This window comes from Pinus tabuliformis, chromosome X, assembly GCF_031772625.1.
Source record: "Pinus tabuliformis cultivar Carrire ecotype Pingquan chromosome X, CPIR1, whole genome shotgun sequence".
NCBI lineage: Eukaryota > Viridiplantae > Streptophyta > Pinopsida > Pinales > Pinaceae > Pinus > Pinus tabuliformis.
The window spans coordinates 1,668,497,109-1,668,516,463 of NC_142308.1; the positions used below are offsets into that span (position 1 = coordinate 1,668,497,109).

At 40.0% G+C, this 19,355-nt stretch overlaps 1 protein-coding gene across 4 annotated transcripts in view; it reads right to left on the bottom strand.

Annotated features, from left to right (window-relative positions):
- Positions 1-19,355, bottom strand: part of LOC149146420 (histidinol-phosphate aminotransferase, chloroplastic-like) — a 121,786-nt gene that overhangs the window by 7,774 nt on the left and 94,657 nt on the right. For 3 of the 4 annotated variants that reach the window (XM_089447567.1, XM_089447568.1, XM_089447566.1), the window contains exons 8-9: positions 13,289-13,431; positions 12,897-13,037 (exon numbers count right to left, since the gene is read on the bottom strand). In XM_089447567.1, coding sequence (XP_089303693.1) covers positions 12,897-13,037; positions 13,289-13,431 — 284 coding nt within the window. The remainder of the gene's footprint in view (positions 1-12,896; positions 13,038-13,288; positions 13,432-19,355) is intronic. The other variant, XM_089447569.1, reaches the window with a different exon arrangement.

A 19,355-nucleotide genomic window follows, 5' to 3' on the forward strand; every position in this document is an offset into this window, starting at 1 on the left:
GCCCTAACCGCAGTCTTATGTGTCACGTTGGTGCCCTAGACGCAATCCATGGAGGGAACTTATCCACAGTTAAAGAGGATTGTTAGAGGCAGTTTAGGAGGGCTATTAGAGGCAGTTTAGGAGGGCTATTAGAGGCAGTTTAGGAGGGTTGTTAGAGGATTGTCATAAGCAATATGTTGGTTGTTGTCCTAGAGAAGCTCTCCGCTACCTGAATATGAAAGAAGCCTAAACAACCATAGCCTAGTTGCTCTACTAGGCTGCAAGCCATAGCAAGCAGCTAAGGCTGATAAGTGTAAATGGTTGCAGCGTATTGAATGATGTATGTGCAGCGTAATGATATATATTACAGCAAGCATGGATGAGTGTATATTGGATGCAGCATGGTGTTAGAGACAGTGTGTTTAGTTGCAACAATGATTAGTGCAGCATGATGAATGGTGCAGCATAGTGCACAATGATAGTGGTGCAGCATATAGATGCCAGTAAGGATGGGTGCAGCATGGTGTAGTATGGTGCAAAGCAAGTATGGTGCAGCACAATGGTACAGCATGCTGATGATGGGCATGGATGTATCGCAGCAACACAATGCATTGCAGCAGCTTGTTGATGATAAGAACTGATCTATGATGGGAGCAACAACCTTCAAAAAGTTCAAAGGACCAAAGAAGAAGGTTACAATTGTCACAAGATGAGTCACTACAAAAATTAATGTCCGAAGAATCCAAGGAATAAGAAGAGAGATAGGAATTAAGCAAATATTACCGATGAAGCTCTAAGAAGATAAACACTAAACAATCGGAAGTCAATGACTTATACTATTAAGTCCTCTCCCTCACATATCCTTCCTAGTTTTGTATTGTTTTCCTTTATGTTTTGATTTCTAGAATTTGTAGGTCTAACATGTCTTGTTAGAACATTTTTGAATTTTTGATAAGTTGTAGGTATCCCTCAAAAAATGGATTAAGAGGGAGCCTTCACCATTTTACCAAAAAGATATTACCTTGTTTCTTGTCTCCTATCTTATGTTTGATTTCTCTCTCATATCAAGATTTGTTTGTATCATATACTAATTAGTAATAACCTTTTTCTTTATATTGTCTATGGTTAGGAAGATTGCATATTATACAAAGGTTATGGAGTATACCTCAAAGGGTAAACTTGAAGCATGGAAGAAGTTTTGTTGCAAAGAAAAGCTCTTCAAGAATTGATGTCCTACAAGGTTTGTTTAGAAACAAATCAACGTATGTTCTAGACTATAATCTTTGTCATAAAAGTTCTCTTCATGTAAAAGGTACAATCATTCTTCTTTTGAAATTTTTTTTACATTATTGACATCATTATGTCTAGGGTTTTGAATCACAAAGATTCTTGTTAGGGTGATTAATCATTAGATTAAATCTACCCTCATGATATTATTTGATCATTCTTGTGTAACCCTAACCTTTAGGGTTCACTCCAAAAACCTTAGCCACTTGTTGCTAAGGGTATGTCAATGTTGATTATGAAAACCTAGTCTATATAGGGTTGTTGATGAAATCTAGAATTTCTATCCTTTTGATGTTTAGGATTTTGATATTATAGAAACCTAGCCCTTTAGGGCTTGTTGTTAATGTCTAAATTATGTATTGAAACCCTAGAACTTTCAGGTTTCGTAAAACCTTGTATAGTAAGATCCTAGTTATGAAGCCCTAAGTGTATCTGTTGGAAAATGTAACTATGTTCGGTCTTCAATAATGAACTTGAGTCGTCATGTAATGTACTTGTCAAAAGAATAGAGAAAAAAAAATTATTATTATTATTGTGACTTATTAAAGCATGCATTTCATGCTTGGGTCATCATGTTTTAGGTCAAAGTCCCCATTGAGGACTTTTAGGATTTATTCTGAGTCTAACGAGTCATTGTACATTTAAAGAGATCCTTCTTAGGCTTTCGAATCATGTAAAAAGGTTAAGTATTGATTCAAATATGAATTATGTAACCTCCACACCATGTCGGCCTAGAAGAAGATCAAGTTTGCCTAAGGACCCTATTCGACCTCACAAGAAGCCTATAAAATGAAGCTCATCGAATTCATTTGGAGCATCATTCTCTCACACAAGTTCGAAATCTCTTGTAGTTGGGAAAAGGTGTGAAGTTCCCTTATAGCTGGGAAAAAGTGCGAAGTCTATTGTTGGGAAGCTGAAGTGAATGCAAGTTTGGGGAAGTCTAAGGAGAAAGGAAAAATCAAAATTTTGGTGTCTCTCTCTCTCTGTTTCGTGGTCTGGGTTGGGAGATCGAAGTCTCCTATGTTTTGTTGTTGCCGGAAGCTACTGCCTACTCGAAGTTGCTGGAAGGGGTCGAAGATCTGGGAGGTTGACTTGGTGTGGAGGGAAAGTCTGGTCTTGGTCTAGGGTGAAGAGTCTCAAAGAATACTATTGAAAGGAAGAATTATCTTGACTAGGTTGTTGGGCGCGGGATCCCCCAAGGGAAGTTTTGGGGCTTAAAGCCCAAATTTTGACTAAATCCGATGTAAAGACTCCACGTTTTGTGGGCGGGGAGCGCAAACTTGTAAATGAATCATAGGGTTGTCTGCCCTCATTTTTGTAATGTAATGTCGGCTTTAGAGATCTACCCATGGTTCATGGACCATGGGATTGTATAAATAGAGCGAGGCTCTAAGTTGTAAGTTAGGAATAGAAAGAGAAAGAGAAATGATGAAGAACCGAGTCTTATCTAAAGTGTAGAGTCGAGTCTTTGGGTCGTAGAGTAAGGGAAGGCTCTGCAGCGAAGTGCGCAAAGGCCTAGTAGTCCGCAGTTGAGTGCGCGGACCCCTACAGTTGAGTGAGCAAGGAAGGTTGAGTCTGTAATCAATTGAAGCATTAATAAATAAAAGTTTTATACCATTACTGGGTATTTATTTACTGTTTTCTACATTGAATGGATTGGGTATAAATTACATTTATGTTGTTTATATGATGCGCGAACATATATGATTGTGTTGATTATGTGAATATAAGATAAAGTATCTGTTTACGCGAAGTTAACTAACAGTTATAAGAAGATAAGTAAGATCTGTGGTGTAACTTGGGGAAATAGCGCAGATCGCTGCCTTAGCAACGCGAAAGCTCCTCAGCCCTTGGTTAGGGCTACGCAAAGGCGATTATAATAGATCGCGAAGGCCTCGCAGGTCAGGGCAGTGCGCGAAGTGACCTGCACGAAGCCATTCACAGTTGGACTAAATCAACCCCTCAGACATCTCAAGGGTGCGGAAACTTGGTTCCAACATCCCCCCATACTGCTTCGGGTGAGACCTCAGTCCGCGCTCCGCGGGCTGTTGCCGAAAGGGCCAATAGTGTAGGGATTTGTTTGGCTAATTAACTCTGAACCTGGGTCAGGCCCCCTCAAGCCAACAAATGGTTTCGTTGCCAAGACTGGAATCTGCATAGAGATGTCTGATGTCGTATCATTGGAATCCAACTAAGAAGGAAATTGAAGGGTGGTTGGACAGGAGGATTCACGAGTTTGCGGCACAGGAGAACAGGAATCCGCGACTGACAAAAGAAGAGTGGTTAGATTGCTACCTGTACACATAAATCCACGAGATCTCTTTTGCATCTTTCCCTACTGAGTTATACGAGTGGATCGCGAAGCTCGCAAATAGCTAGGGAAGGTGGAAGCTCAACAGTCCTATTGTGTGGAACCTAGAGTTGGTGCGCAAATTGGAAGCATCGGAGGATAAGATCACCGCGCCGATGGAAAAGTTGTTGAAAAAAGATGTCATGTTCTGCTAGAACGATGACTGTAAGAAAAGCTTGGATGTATTGAAAGAAAAGATGGTCACTGCGCCAATCCGGGTCTTCCTGAACTGGGAGGAAGAGTTTCACATTCATGTTGATGCGTCGAGTATAGCGCTGGGGGCAGTATTAACACAGGAGGGTGGAGAAGGCTTGGATCACCCTATAGCGTTCGCAGGTCGCAAAATATCTAAAGCAAAAAAGAATTATTCCACCACTGAACGTGAGGGACTGGCTATGGTGTATGTGCTCTAGAAATATCGGCACTACTTGCCAGGGGGACACTTCAAAATGTATAAAGATCATTACACGCTGAAATACTTGGTCAATAAGCCTGTGTTGGGGGGGCGCATATGCAGATGGCTTTTATTGTTCTAAGAATATGATTTTGAAGTTGTTGTGATACCTGGACGATTGAACGCAGGATCGGATCACCTGTCGCGCATTGAGACAGGAGAGGAACCTACTAGTCTGGAGGAAGGATTACCTAACGCACAGCTCTTTGTTGTGCGCATAGTGAATGGACATTTTGAAGGAGCCTGACCCAGGTTCGGAGTTAATTAGCCAAACAAATCCCTACACTACTGGCCCTTTCGGCAACAGACCACAGAGCGCGGATTGAGGTCTCACCAAAGCAGTATGGAGGGATGCCGGAACCAAGCTATGAAACCGAATTCATCCAAAATAAGCCATGTGTCCGAATCCCACGAATCTGACACGATTCGATGGGAATTCGAATCCTAAAATGGGACACCACGTGTCCTAACAGATCACCATCGAATCCCGGTCGTGTCCCAATTTTGGGTTTCGAATCCCAAAAAAGTGAGGGTTTGTGAGGTTTATGAAGGAGGGTTTATGAGGGTTTATGGGGTTTGTGAGGATTTATGAGGGTTATGAGGTTTGGGAGAGTTTATAAGGGTTTATGCAGATATTTGAATTTTGTATGTACTATGCATGCAATAATGTTTGTGTTGGGGGCCTGTTGGGTGTGAGATCCCCCAAGGGACATTTTGGGGCTTAAAGCCCAGATCTTGACTAAATCTCTGTTGGTGTGGAGATCTTCGCGTGGAGACCTCCCAACTCTACCCGGACCGCTGCAAGGTCGGCAGCGCACTGAGCAGCTGCCTGCTGCACTTCCTGGACGCGTTTTTCAAAGACTGTTGTAGTTGTACTGCTGCCCTGAACCTGGTTATAGTCCCGCGCCTCCTTTCAGCTGCCTAGAGCGCTAAGACTGTTCTTCGGTCAACTAGTCAGATAGTCGAGCCACCCGTGTATGGCTTCAACCAACTGCCATTCACTTTTCCTGGGAAAGGTTCTCCATTTAACTTTACCAACTGCACCGCGCCTCCGTCTGTGACCTCCTTAATAACATACGGTCCAGCCAATGCATTCTGAATTTTCCCGAGAATTTATCAAACTTACTATCATACAGTAACACCAAATCGTTCACCTTGAAGGTGCGCAACTTAATATGTCGATCGTGCCAGGCCTTTTCGCACTGCTTTTGTACCTGTTGGTGAAAGCCAGCCAAAAATCATTCTTCCTCGAGTTCCTCCAACTGCGCAAGCCTCTCCTCCAGGGCTCCGCGGTCTGTCATACCTATGAGCGCTACTATGCGCAGACTAGGCACAATGTATTCCATCGGCATTACGGCTTCCACTCCATAGACCAGCCGAAAAGGTGTCTGCCCCATTAGTTTCTTGCATGTCATCCTATAAGCCCATAATATTGCAGGTACGCACAGGTCCCAATCACTTCACTGCACGTTGCATACTTTGGTTAGCGCAGTGTCCAATGCTTTGTTAAATGCTTCTACTGTCTCGTTAGCTTGTGGGTGATACGGTGTGCTTTTCTGATGATACACCTGAAACTCTTATGTCAGTGCGTTGATTGTCTCGTTCAGGAAATGTGTACCGCAGTCGCTCATCAAGATCTTCGGACATCCAAATCGTGTCAATATGTGTTCAAACAGAAACTTCGTGGCCGTGCAATCTTTTACCGACTACGCTTCTGCCCAACGAGTCAGGTACTTTGTCGCAGTGATAATATATCTCGCACCCGTTTTTCCTTGAGGTTTGATAGGTCCTACAAAGTCGATCGCCCACTTTTCAAAGGGTTGCAGCGTCATTTGCGGATTCAAAGGCATCTTGTCCCTCCGCGATGGTTTACCTGTTCTTTGACATACATCACAGGCCTTGCAATGTGCTTTTGAATCCTGATGAAGGGTCGGCCACCACAAACCTACGCGGAGAATCTTCTGCGTGGTCACTCTCCTTGCATAATGTCCTCCCGCAGCGCCACCCTGAGCGTCTGCAAGGATATTGCTTCGTTCAAATTCAGGTACATACGTTCGCAGTATCTCATCATTCCCCATCTTATATAGGTGTCCCGCAATGACAAAGAAATCTGCTATGCGCACCACTAGTTCCTTCTTTTGCTGAACAGAGTACTCTTTCGGCGCAGTTCCAGTCGTAAGAAAGTGGATTATATCTTCAAAATGTCCATCCACTACACGCACAACAAAGAGTTGTACGCAGAGTCTTTACATCGGATTTAGTCAAAATCTGGGCTAGCCCCAAAACTTCCTTTGGGGTATCCCGCGCCCAACATGGGTTTTCCCATCGAGGGGGGTTTTTCCCTGGCATGTGCCTATATCTTGTCTCTTGTTTTGTGATCTTCATACACACATAATATGGTAATTGCTTGATGAAAGATAAGATAATAAAGAAGTAAAAGAAGCCAACACACTCACAAGTAATTATCAAGAAAGGAGAATCAAATCCTAATATAATTACTTTAATTTTCCAACAATATGTTCATATGCTTGATCCAAACCCTAGCCCGATGAAAATTGCTGATGTATTGATGTTTGTGTCCTGGGTTTACCTAGTACATATGAACATTGATATAAAATGCTAGTACGTGATAATGAAATCCTAGATATGTATATATGAGTATGGCAACCTAATTGGTGATACTCATGTTTTAGTTTGTGAATTCTAGGGTTTGTAACAAAGCCCTAGTAAAGATTGATATTCTAGGATGTGATTGTTTTCTGATATAGTTTTGATAAAATCTAGGGTTTGCAACAAACCTTGGTAGAGTCTAGCATGTAAATTGTGAAATTTGGTGAAACCTTAGATGTATAGTAGGATTGTTATTTGATTGAATTATCGATATCTAAGGCTTTGTGTCTCGAAGATGGAGTCTAGGGTTTATGACAAAACCCTAGCAAGAAGTTGAAGTCTAGTATGTAAAAAGATGTGTCTCTTGTTAATTATGAACCTAACTAAGTTCAGGTGTTTGATATCTAAAGTATAAATACTTCCATTATAGTAACATGATTCTGATCTAGTTAACTTCATGCTTTTGTATGTTCGTACTTGCTATTAAAAGTTTTGCAGGGACATAATCTTCAAGATATTGAAAATGTTCGTAAGTAAAGATGACTTGATAATATTGATAAGAATGATGAAGGAAGTTATGTGAACCTTGATACCGTAAGAAATAATAGAAGCCATGAAAGTTCTTCGATGTTACAATAGAAGAAAGGGTATATCTCCCTAGTGAAGAGGGAGGGCGTATTATGATAGTGAATTCTTTGAAGCAAGTAAAAGTACTATCAATAAATGTTCATGAAGTTGCAAACAAAAGATCTGAAGATGTATTTGGTGTTGCTGAAGAAATGAAAGAAGAAGAAAGCTTTCGACAAATTGTATATAACATGAGGCTGAAAGTAGCATCAGAACGATTGAAGACCCCGAAGGTTTGTGTTTATTTGCATGTATATTTGAAAGTTTATTATTGATTCGGGTTTGTGTTTGTACAAGTAAATCTCTCCATAAAAAGGTTGAACACTCTGGAAGTATGCTTGGACCAATGGATATATCTAGTTTGATAGGGGCAGTTGAAGCATCTAATACGGGATGCTTGGGAGAACATCTAGCTGGCCTATGTGTTGATGTTTATATCTTGAAGAGGGAGGGTGGCATTGGTCATGGAGATTTGACCTTGGATACGTACCTAAAACCCTAGGTTGATGGTTAGCTAGTAAGCCTAATGGTACCTAGAGTGGTTGAAAGCTTGAGTCCATCTTAGTCCCACCTGGATAGAATACCTTGGTCAGGTTTCTAGTCCGCAACACTGAGTGTGCTAGAACTCTTCGTAGTTCATTTTGGAGATTTTCCATGTACCTCTATGTATTTGTAATTATGAATACCACCCTAGTTAAGAGGAAGTGTTGAAGAATGTAACTAGTGTCGTTCTTCATCATAATATTTGAGTCATAATGAAATATATTTGTCAAAAGAAAGAAAAAGAAAAATTATTATTAAAGAAATTAGCATTAAAGCATGGGTTTCATGCTTGGGTCAATTGCTTTTAGGTCAAAGCCTCCATTAAAGGCTTCTAGGGTTTATGTCATGTGTCCTTGTCCATGTCATATTGTAAAAGACCCTTCTTCTTCGTCTCTATTTGTCAAAGAAGAAATTTATTTTATTGTAAAATAGGTCAATTAGGCCTCCTCCACCAAGTCGGCCTCAAATTGTACAAGTCGACCTAAACAGAGGAGCAAAAACTCCAATATAAAGGCAGCAACTCGACCTCATTTGTCACTCACACTCACAAGTTTGATCTGCAGCTTCTGGGGCCAGAAAAAGTGTGAATTTCAAGGAAAGAAGAGGAAAGGGCTAGCGAAGGAGAGCTCTCTCGAGCATAAGAAGTCAAAATTCTCTCCCTCTCTCTCTCTCTCTCACACACACACACACGTGTGACGCTGTGAAGTAGACGGAGGGGCCGAAAACTACAGAGTTGAAGCTTGGCCGAAATTTTGTAGTTGGGGGTCGATATTTTGTAGCTGGGAAGTCGAATTTTTGGATTGTTGTTAGGCTGAAGTTGTTGGATAAAAAGAGATTACTAAATCATCTTGGAAGGCTGACTTGGTGCAGGAGGAAGGGTTGTTGGTCTAAGGTCTTGGTCTATCTCTTTTGAATCTACTGAGGGTAGAGCTTTTGATTGGGTTTTCCCCTATATAGGGGCTTTATCCCTAGCTATGTGCCTACTTCTGGTATCCCTGATCTTCATGTTGTTGCTTTGATAATTACTTGATGAGAAGAAGATAAAGAAATAACATAAATAAGTTAATAAGAACATAATAATATCACAAGTAATTATCAACATAAGAAAATATTTCAGCCTTTCAGATTTTCTAACATTTACAAGATTAAACAAGACGTTGATGGAAGCATAGACAAATACAAAAATACAAGGCAAGATTTGTTGCAAGGGGTTTCTCACAAAAGGAAGGAATAGACTATGAAGAAACTTTTGCTCCTACTGCTAGGTATACTTCTATTAGATCTTTGGTTTCATTAGCAACCACCATGGGACAGAATATACATCAAATGGATGTCAAAACAGCTTTCCTAAATGGAACAATTGATGAAGAAGTATACATTGAGCAATCAGAAAGTTTTGAGATAAATAACAAGGGAACTCATGTTTGTAGATTACATAAAGCCCTATATGGCTTGAAGCAAGCTCCTAGGGCCTGGTAAGCAAAAATGGATGTCTATCTTCTATATGTGGATGATTTATTTTTTACAAGCGCGGAATTCTAGAATGTAAGAAGATGTTGGCAGCTAAATTTGAAATGAAGGATCTAGGACCTATGCATTACTACATGAGCTTGGAAGTCTGGCAAAAACCTGGTGAAATATATCTTGGTCAAGGAAAGTACATAATCAAGATGTTACAAAAGTTCGGTATGATGGATTCCAAGCCTATGAAAACTCCCATGATCACAAATCTCAAGAAGTTAAGAAGTTTCGATTCAAGTCCTATTGATCCCACAAGTTACCGAAAGTTGGTTGGCTCCTTGACGTATTTCGTGAACACAAGACCTGATATATGCTTTGTTGTGTAAATGTTCTAAGTCAATTTCAAATGGAACCTCATCATGATCTAAGTCACCGGATTCGTCCTCAACCCCCTACGAATCCCGAATCCAGCGAATCCGACACGATTCAGTTCGGATTCGTGTCCAAATCATATGACACGTCATGTCCTTTTCCGACACGTCGAATCCGAGGTCGTGTCACGATTTTCAAAAGCGTGTCGCGATTTTGGGAAACATGTCCTGTTCATGGTAATGTTAAATTCTTAAAGTAAAAGTGACATTCTCCTTAATCTTCATTTTCATCCTTTTACTTAAATTTTTAACATTACCATGAAATGACTCAGGATGTTTGAGAGTGGTTCCGGCCTCATTGGATTTCATATGGAGAAAGTAGAATTTTAGATTTCATTCAAAATCCAGCAGACTTATCAGTTTTTCAGGATTTTAGGATTGGGGGATTGCAATGTTTCCATTGAATTTTGTCATGTATTAGGGTATGGAACTCGTATTTAATCAAGAGCACCAATCCCTCTATGTACCTTGATGTTAGTGACATTGGTTGTTGAACTCCTGTATCCTGACCCTCCTAGAAATGTACGCATCACTCAAACAAAATCTTGACTTGACATGTTATGCTTGTTCTATCTTATGTTAATGCTTAAAGGGTGATATTAATGACAAAGATCCCTATACAGATACAGAGGTAATGACAAAGATACCTCTGGATATCAATGCTTAGAGGGTGATATTAATGACAAAGATCCTGATTCTCCAACAAGACTAAAAAATTAGACATTTCTCGTGGTGGCAAGAGGGCCAAGCATAAGAAATAGATAATAGATTGACATGTATTTGAATTTTGTATGTACTATGCATGCTCATAGCTATAGATGAAGATCTATGTTTGAAATCAATAAATTTGTATCATTAATTAAAATTTGTGTAAGAAATATGATAATATCTAGTTTTTAATATATATATATATATACATATATTTAATAAAATAATATATAACGTGTCCTGTTCCAGGGTGTCAGCGTGTCCGAATCCGACACCACGAATCTCAAATCCTACGTGTCCCAAATCCCCATGTCAGGTGACTCAGGTCATGATCATTAGATAACGGCAAAGCACACTTTGAGATACCTACATGGAACTATTCATCACTGCCTAAAATATGATGGGAAGGAGATTTGATTAACAGGTTTTACCGATTCTGATTGCGATGGCAGTGAGACAAGATGGAAGAAGCACTATTGGTGGTTTTAGTTTGGGCTCCGTAATGATTTCATGGATGACTAGAAAGCAAGATTCAATTGCCTTGAGTAGTGTTAAGGCCGAATATGTTGTTGCATGTGAAGTAGGAAAGGAAGCAGTTTGGTTAAGAAAACTCCTATGAAATTTGTTTGGAGGACCACTAGATCCTACTGTGATAAACTATGATAATCAAAGCAGCATCAAGATGTTTGAAGATCCCGTATTCCATTCTACGAAAAAGAACATTAACAACAAGTACCACTACATTACAAATTTGGTGTAGGATTGGGTCGTGAAGCTACAATATATTCCACCAATGAGTAGGTAGTTGATGTGTTGACGAAGTCTCTTCCAAATAAGAAGTTTGAATATTTCAGAAGCATGCTTGGATTGGTTGATATTCTAGATTTAGTAGACAAGGAGAGAGGAAGCTTATTGGGGCAATAAGACGCTTGGGAGGACATTTGGACGGACTGTTATGATGTCTAGATCCCGAAGTAGGGAAGGTGTCATTGGTCTTAGAGCTCTGACCTTGGATACGCACCTAGATCCCTGAGTTGGTGTTAGAGTAGAAGCCCGACAGTACCTATAGAGGCTGAAGCTTGGAACACACCCTAGTCCCACCCGCTTAGATACCCTAGTCAGGATCTAATCTGTAGCGTTGTGCGTGCTGTGTCTCTTCATAGATCATATCATTTTGAGTTTATCCATGTACCCTTGTATAAATGTAATTATGAATACCTTCCTAGTTAAGAGGGAATGTTGAAGGAGGTGACTAGTGTCGGTCTTCATAATTGTATTTGAGTCATGATGTCAAAAGAAATTTTTATTGTAAATGAAAAATTCATTTTGAAGCATGGGTTTCACGCTCTTTCATTTATTTTCTAGGTCATAGCCTCCATTGAAGGCTTCGAGGTTTTTTCAAGACTCCAGAGTCATTGTCATATTTATTAGACCCTTCTTGGGCTTTTGCATCATGTAAAGAAATTTATTTTTGAGTCAAAATAGTCATTTTGTCCCTCCTCACCAAGTCGGCCTTGTCCTGGAAAAGTCGGCCCTATTGGAGGCAATTCAACCCTGTGGAAGCAGTATAAATAGAGGCAGCTCGACTCATTTGGAAACACACTCACACAAGTTTGATCTACAAGAAAAAGAGGACAAAAAAGAGAGTGAATTGCAAGAGAAGAAGACCTAATTCAAGGAAGAAGGAAAATCAAAGTTTCTAGGCATCTCTTTCTCACATGTGTGAAAATCTTAGAGTTTTTGGACGAGTAGCTGGGGGTCGAAAATTCTAAAGTAGTTGCAGGTCTGAAATTCTGTAACTGGGGCCGAAATTCTAGATTGAAGCTGCTTATAGGGAGCTGACACTTGGACATTGTGATAGAATACATCTACTTGAAGGAAGGGCTGACTTGGTGATTGGAGGAGGTCTTTGTCTAGGTCAAAAAGGGTCTTGAATTGTCTCATCTTGATTTGAATCTACTAGTGGAAGAGTTTGACTAGGTTTTCCCCTTAATAGAGGTTTTGCTGTGGCTAAGTGCCTATATCTTGTGTTCCTTGTTCTTGTGATCTTCATACATTTTATTTGGTAATTGTTTGATGAAAGATAACATAATTATGAAGTAAAAGATAAATCACAAGTAATTATCAAGGAATGAGGAATTAAACCATAATATCTGCATGCATTGATTTCTTAACAAATAAGGCCCATAGTAAAAATTCAGATACAATAATTAAATGCATCCATGCAAAGGTGAAGATCCTTTTTGTATTTGGAAGGGTGCAAGAACAAAATACACCACCAATATAGGAATAGAAAAATTAGTCATCCATCTCTCAAAGGTAATTGATAGCCTAGCAAAGGAAATTATGTAATTTGTAGTAAAGGATAATATGTAACTATACATATCACATAGCTTTTATAGATAAACACATCAAGAAGTCACTAAACTTCATAGGGAAGCCATACCTTTACTTTTTTGGCATCCTTTCCATGAGTGACTGCACAAAGAATGAAATTTGAGTAGCTAGGATAAGGTTCCAAAAACGGCACTTCTTGCAGCAGGGAATATAGTCTCCCCTTTTCATTCATCAGTGCTTCTTTCACTTTCTAAAATGCACATAACAGAAATGTAATTTGTCAAATCAAAACCAAAGAATAATGGCAGGAAAATAGCATAGTAATCACTTGCATTTGGGATCTAGCAATACAAGGAGCATTATACAAAATAGCAAGCAAAGCCAAAGCCACTGGCATATTTTTGTTTCTTATGATGGATGCCGCTGACAAATTTTTGCAATGGTTATGGAAACCGTCTTGGTTATTAAAGCCTCCATAAACATAAGACAATAATCCATTACCTGTAAATAAGCTGGATTTTTAAGTGCCGCACAGGCAGCAACTTCTGCTGCAACAGAAACATTGTATGGTTGCTTTGCTCTCCATAGGTATTCAATAATGCTCAATGGAAAAGCTCCATATCCTACTCGAAGGCCGGCTAAACCTGTACACAGAGTTGATATCTACAATAAGCCTACTACTGATTCCTAGTTATCTGACATTTATTTCCCAAGAACAGAAATCTTGAGAAGACAAGTGCATACAATACCTGGTACAAGAATCCTCGGAGACAACATACACCAGATTGTGGACCAAGAAAAGCAGTACTAAGGTAAACACTTATTTGTGCTAAGGTTTTAAATTATCCAAAATAAGCATGAATAACTCAAATAATTTAGAAACTATAATTAAAAAGGTATGGCTTATAGTGTCATGCATTCTGAGCTGAGGAAATATTTTGAAAGAATAAAGGGGTTTCTCATCAAAGAAAAACTACTCACATAGAACTTGAACAAAACCACTAAAGACAAAAACAATGTTTCTGATAAAAAAATTGCACCAAAGCTACCATGAAGCTGAACATGCTCTAAACAGCCTATGAGGAAGCAAATTGATGTCAGTCCATTGTTTATAAAATTTTACGAAAATTGACAAATTTCCACATGGCATCCATCTTGCCTCAGTAAAGTTGAGAAATCCTGACTGATGTCCTTAGTATACAAAAAACAATATTGCATAATAAAACTGTCAAGAGATGAAATGCTTTCGGAATTTGTTTTCTTAGTTATAAAATAATTCCTGAATCCCAATGCATGAAACTTTTGAAAATAATTAGTTCTGACCTACAAAGAGTGGGGCCTGAACGAAAATTCAATAACGTATAATATTATATGTCTTATTCTTAGAATTAACATGTAACAAGGAAATAATCTACAAAATCCACTCCAATAAACAAGACCAACCTGTAAAACAGATACCAGCCACTAACTGAAGTGCTTTGGCTCCAACAATACTCAAGTAAGCCTTCCGTTCACTTATCCATGGCAACCAAAAGGTCATTTTATTTTCTATTTATTTTCATTTTAAAATTTTATTCACAATTATATGAGTCAGGAAAACATTTACAGCCATAAACTCAATAAACAAAACCATATTATCAGCAGGTAACTGGTGGCATAGACTCTGCTGCTGGAGAGTATGTCCACTAGATTGGGGGGACGTGTCCCCAGTTTTAGACACAAACATCCCCAGGCAGTGGGGGCATCCTGTGATCTGTCGGGGAGGGGGGCCATCCCCTCAAGTCCCCAGAAATTGAGCGATAGCTCCTTTATCATGGGACATCCCTCACAGAAAATGCCAGAAACACATCAAAAGATTTTTTTAGAAACCGTGTTTTTGGAGGGAGAAAGGGCAGCCCCAGAGACAAACCTAGACATCTCTGCAGGGCCCAATATATCTGCAAAAAAAACCACTAAATTTTATTTTATCATGCAGTTATTGTTTATGTTTCCAACAGCAGCAGACAAGGAGGCAATGTGGGGTTTTCTGAGCTAATATTTTAGCAGAGATCAATTTGTGGTGCCCAACAGAAGCATCAAAAGTCAAAAACTCCTCTAGCCAAGTGTTTTCTAATATTTATCTATTTGGGTACATATTCCTGACTGTGGCAACTGTTACCGCTCAAACTAGCAGGGGAACTAAAGGGGAAACCCTCAGGGCAAATGCTAGGCCAAGGGAAACAATGGAGTCTTGTCACCTCAGCTAAGGCTCCCTTCTATTTACGACTTTCACCGATGGGAGGAGACCCGATATGTATGGAGTCACCAATGAGTAACAAGTTAATGGATATGAGTGACCCAGACCCTTTCCGAGAAGGTTTTGAAGAATGGGGCTTACTTGCTTTCTAAGCAAGGGACAATGTGTTTCCAAGGAAAGGAGGATTTTGAGGGCTAGGTGTATGAGAATAGACTTTGAAAGGAGTTTCCCACACCCTAAATCCTTGTTAAAGTTGGTAATCCCAGATGCTTCTTGAAGAATAGTCCTTTGAAAGAGTGGGACCACACAGGGCCAAGTGGACCCGGTCTAGTGTATGGCGAAAGTATGAAATAATCAATGATTTGCCTACCCTAGACAAGGTAGTAAGGATCAAAGAAAGTATTTCACTCAATGATGTTGTTTTGACCCTGGGAAGTACATCCGTCAAAAGGTGGTGGCATGTGGCAGATAGGTGAATGAGGTAGGGAATGAGAAGGGGCAGCCCTGGGTCACATGCTTGAGCACAAGGGTAGCTAACAAGAGGCAAGCCCAAACTTGGGTTTATAAGGTTTAGGAGGGAGAAATCGTGGTACATGAGGTACCCTAGCCTTGATTTTTCCACCCTTCTTTATATGGCTTTTGTCTTTTAACGATTTTCTTTGATTAACATCTCAGGGCACAAGGGGTTAGAGCATGGTGTATAAGATATAGCAGTGAATTCCCCCCCCCCCTTAAGTGAGAGTGGTTCATCGCCCACCAGGATTGGGACAATTGATCCAACATGGATCTTAAACCCTCTAAACCTCTAAGTCTTCAAATATCAGAAAACACTGTCGCATGGAAAAACACTAAGACTTGGCGGAAACAGAGCTAAGCAGAGGTTCAAATGGCGTTGCACAGGAGCTGTCGGATCAGGTCGATCAACGGTCCAGATCAAATCGGCGATATCGCATCGGCAGAGGTCAGCAGAGCATATCGGCACTAACCTTGAGTGAGTTGCGACTACGATCCAACGATATAACGTGGACCGTCGGATCAGCGCGCAGATCAACGGCGGAGACCACATATATCGCATCACAGATTTAAAAAGGGAAGGACTTACCGCAGACCAGAGACAAAAGCGATATGTGATTTGTGATTATCGCATCGCAACAATATATGGGAATGGACCATGGCCCGTGGCATTGCGAAGGGCCGATATGCGATTCGCCGATATCGGCGAGTGGACTGGAAACAATACAAAGACCCGCGATATGCAACATGCGATAGACCCGAACTCGATAAGGATTATAGGTCGGATTTAAATATATTTGAAGTCCGGTTTTTGCAGATTTCTTTGTATTTCCCCGTGTATTGATGTTTGGCCACATACAATGCGATATTGCGACATTGCGATATTGCGATAGAATGGCGGACCCGAAAGGTTTATAAACGCGGCCTTATGTTATTTAAGTTCCGAGGTAAATGGTATTTTAGGCGGACTTCAGGAAATAAGTGGTATTGGACAGGCTCCACCCGATCCCATACACTAGCCGACACGTAGCACGCCGCAGGAGAGAGAAAACCGCTTTTTCGGGCGGGTAATCTCCGTGCACATAGGCCACCCGAAATGGCTGTCAGCCGTTGGATTGGGAGATCGTGGATCAACGGTGGACTTGCGATAGCGATCAAGCGCGGACCCGAAAGGATTATGGGGTGGACTTTATATTGTTTGAAGTCCGGCTTTGGCATTTCGATCGAGATTTCCTGTGTTTTTAGTGTTTTCCCGGTATTTCTCTGTGTAAACAGAGAAGTGTAATTTTAGGGGATTTTCACCCACGCCCAAGATCTTTCCATTTGTGAATGGCTGCCTATGTGCCTTAAGCATTTTGCAATGAGTGTTTAACACTCAGCAGGGAGATGAAGGGACAAAGGCCGGGAGGCAGAGAGCTCGAAAAGGAAGGTGAACAGACAGGGCCGAGAGGCTTAAAAACCACTCAATGGCAGAGACAAAGAGAGAGAAGCAGTTGCTCAGAGACAAAGAGTCAGAGAAAACGCAGCTACGAACAGTTGATCAGAGGCACTAAGAGGGAGAGTCTGTGTACTCTTTAAACTCGAGGTTTTCGAGTGAAATCCCTGTGTAATATCACTGTTGTTGTGTTATGGATCTGATTGAGCTCACACCTGTAAACTCTATTCTTGAAGACATAATATAGAGGTCGACACTGAAAGCTTAGACCAGGAGACGTAGCCAGGGGGTCTAGTGAACTCCTTTATTATTTTGCTTGTGTTGATGTGTGACTGTTATGTTTTCTAATTTCTCATTATCTATATTATTCGCAATCTTTTCGATCCGTTGCACTAAATGATATAGGCATTCCTGCGCATGAGTCTGTAATACCTTAATATTGATTTAAGATCTCAATTTCAGATCAAGTGGTATCAGAGCATTTGGTTTTATTAAGGTTAGACAAGCTTGTGCTGGATTTTGAATGCTAACTAGATTAAAGCTCAGACTAGGAGAAGGAAAACTTTTTGAGGCTAATCCAAAGATTGGAAGAGTCTATTCTCAGAGGAGAATGGCAGAAGAAACTCCACTGGGATCAGAATCTCAGTTCATGGACAGTTTTATGGCCATGTGTGCCATGGTGGAAGAGATGTATCTGAAGTTTAAGAAGGGTCGAGGTGAAAGCACTTCAACACCCAAACTAGACAAAGGAGCAAAGGAACCTTTTCTAGTTTCCCCTCCTGAAGGCAAAAGAAAAGGAGAAATGCCTTTTCCACCATCTCCTCCATCACCACCTTCATCACCCTCATCATCTTTTTCGCATAAAACTAGCCCTGATAAGAAAAAGAAGAAAACTTCTTTGATTAAATTAGATGTGAAGTTTGATTTGCCAATTTATGATGGAGAAATAAATGCAGAAAAGCTAGATAATTGGATAAGACAAATTGATGTATTGGAGGATACAGAACGTTGATTCAGAAGGAAGAAGATTCAGCTGGCTAGCCTTCGACTTGGAGGAACTGCACTAGTATGGTGGGAAGGCAAAACACAAGTTGATCTGTAAAAACATGGTAAAATCATTTCTACCTGGAATGAATTTGTTTCTGCTATCAAAAAGCAATTCTATCCTTTAGCTTACATGCAGCAGGCAATGATGAGTTGGCAAACTCTTCGTCAGTTGAAGGGTCAAAGTGTACAGAGTTATACTCAGGAATTCAGAAAGAGAGCTTTATCTCTAGGTATATCATTAGATTCGCCTGAGACTTTATTGAAGTATATAGGTGGTCTTCATAGTTATTTAAAGCATACTATTCTCATGTTTAATCCCACTAGCTTAGATGACGTATCAGTTCAAGCCACACATCTAGAAGCTAGAGGTAAGAATGTAAACCCAGAGGTTGGGGGATCATCTAAATATTCTGTAAGCAAGAGCAAGGAAACGAAGAAATTGAAATGGAAGGAGAGGAAAGAAAACACTGTACAGAAGGATAAACCTTCATGCACTCATTGCAAGAAAGGACACGATGAGGCATATTGCTGGCTTTTGCATCCAAAAAAGAGACCTAAGAAGTTCGGTGGAAGGAAGAAAAAGAATGCTGCTGCTATTCAGCAAGACTTGGGATCAGATTCAGGCGATGAAACAACAGTTATAGCCACAAGCATTAAAGGTAAAGATTCTGAAGCATCCACAAGTAATTCTACACAATCTATTGATAATGAAAGTAATGAGAGGGAAAGAAATGAGCTTTTTCGTATTAGAGTAATTTCCAAGCACAATAAGATTGATATTTTGTTTGATAGTGGATCACAAGTAAATTTGATTTCTGAAACAATTGTAAAGAAGTTAAGATTACAAACAAAACCTCATGAGAAGCCATATCCATTAGGTTGGGTGTGTGATAAAACAAAGCTACAAGTAACGAGACAATGTAAACTTAGGTTTGCTATTGGATCAACATTTGTAGATGAGGTTGAGTTAGATATAGTTCCATTGGATATCTCTGGTATTGTTTTGGGAAGTCCATACTTGTATGATAGAAAAGCTATTTTTTATAGAGTTGAGAATAAGTATCAACTCACTAAAAATGGAATAGAATACATTGTAAGAGCTCATAAACTCAAAGATAACTATTCTCTCATAAACTCAGGACAGAGGAAAAAAATTGTGAATTCAAGTAAGCAATTTTTACTATTGGTTGTAAAGGAAAAGGACCATGAAAAATCCAATGCATTTGAAGGTTGTGATTCTAAATAGAAAGCTGATTTAGTTAAAGTTGTTTCAGAGTATGATGTTCTATTTCAAGAACCAAAAGGTCTGCCACCCAAGCGAGAAATAGTACATGACA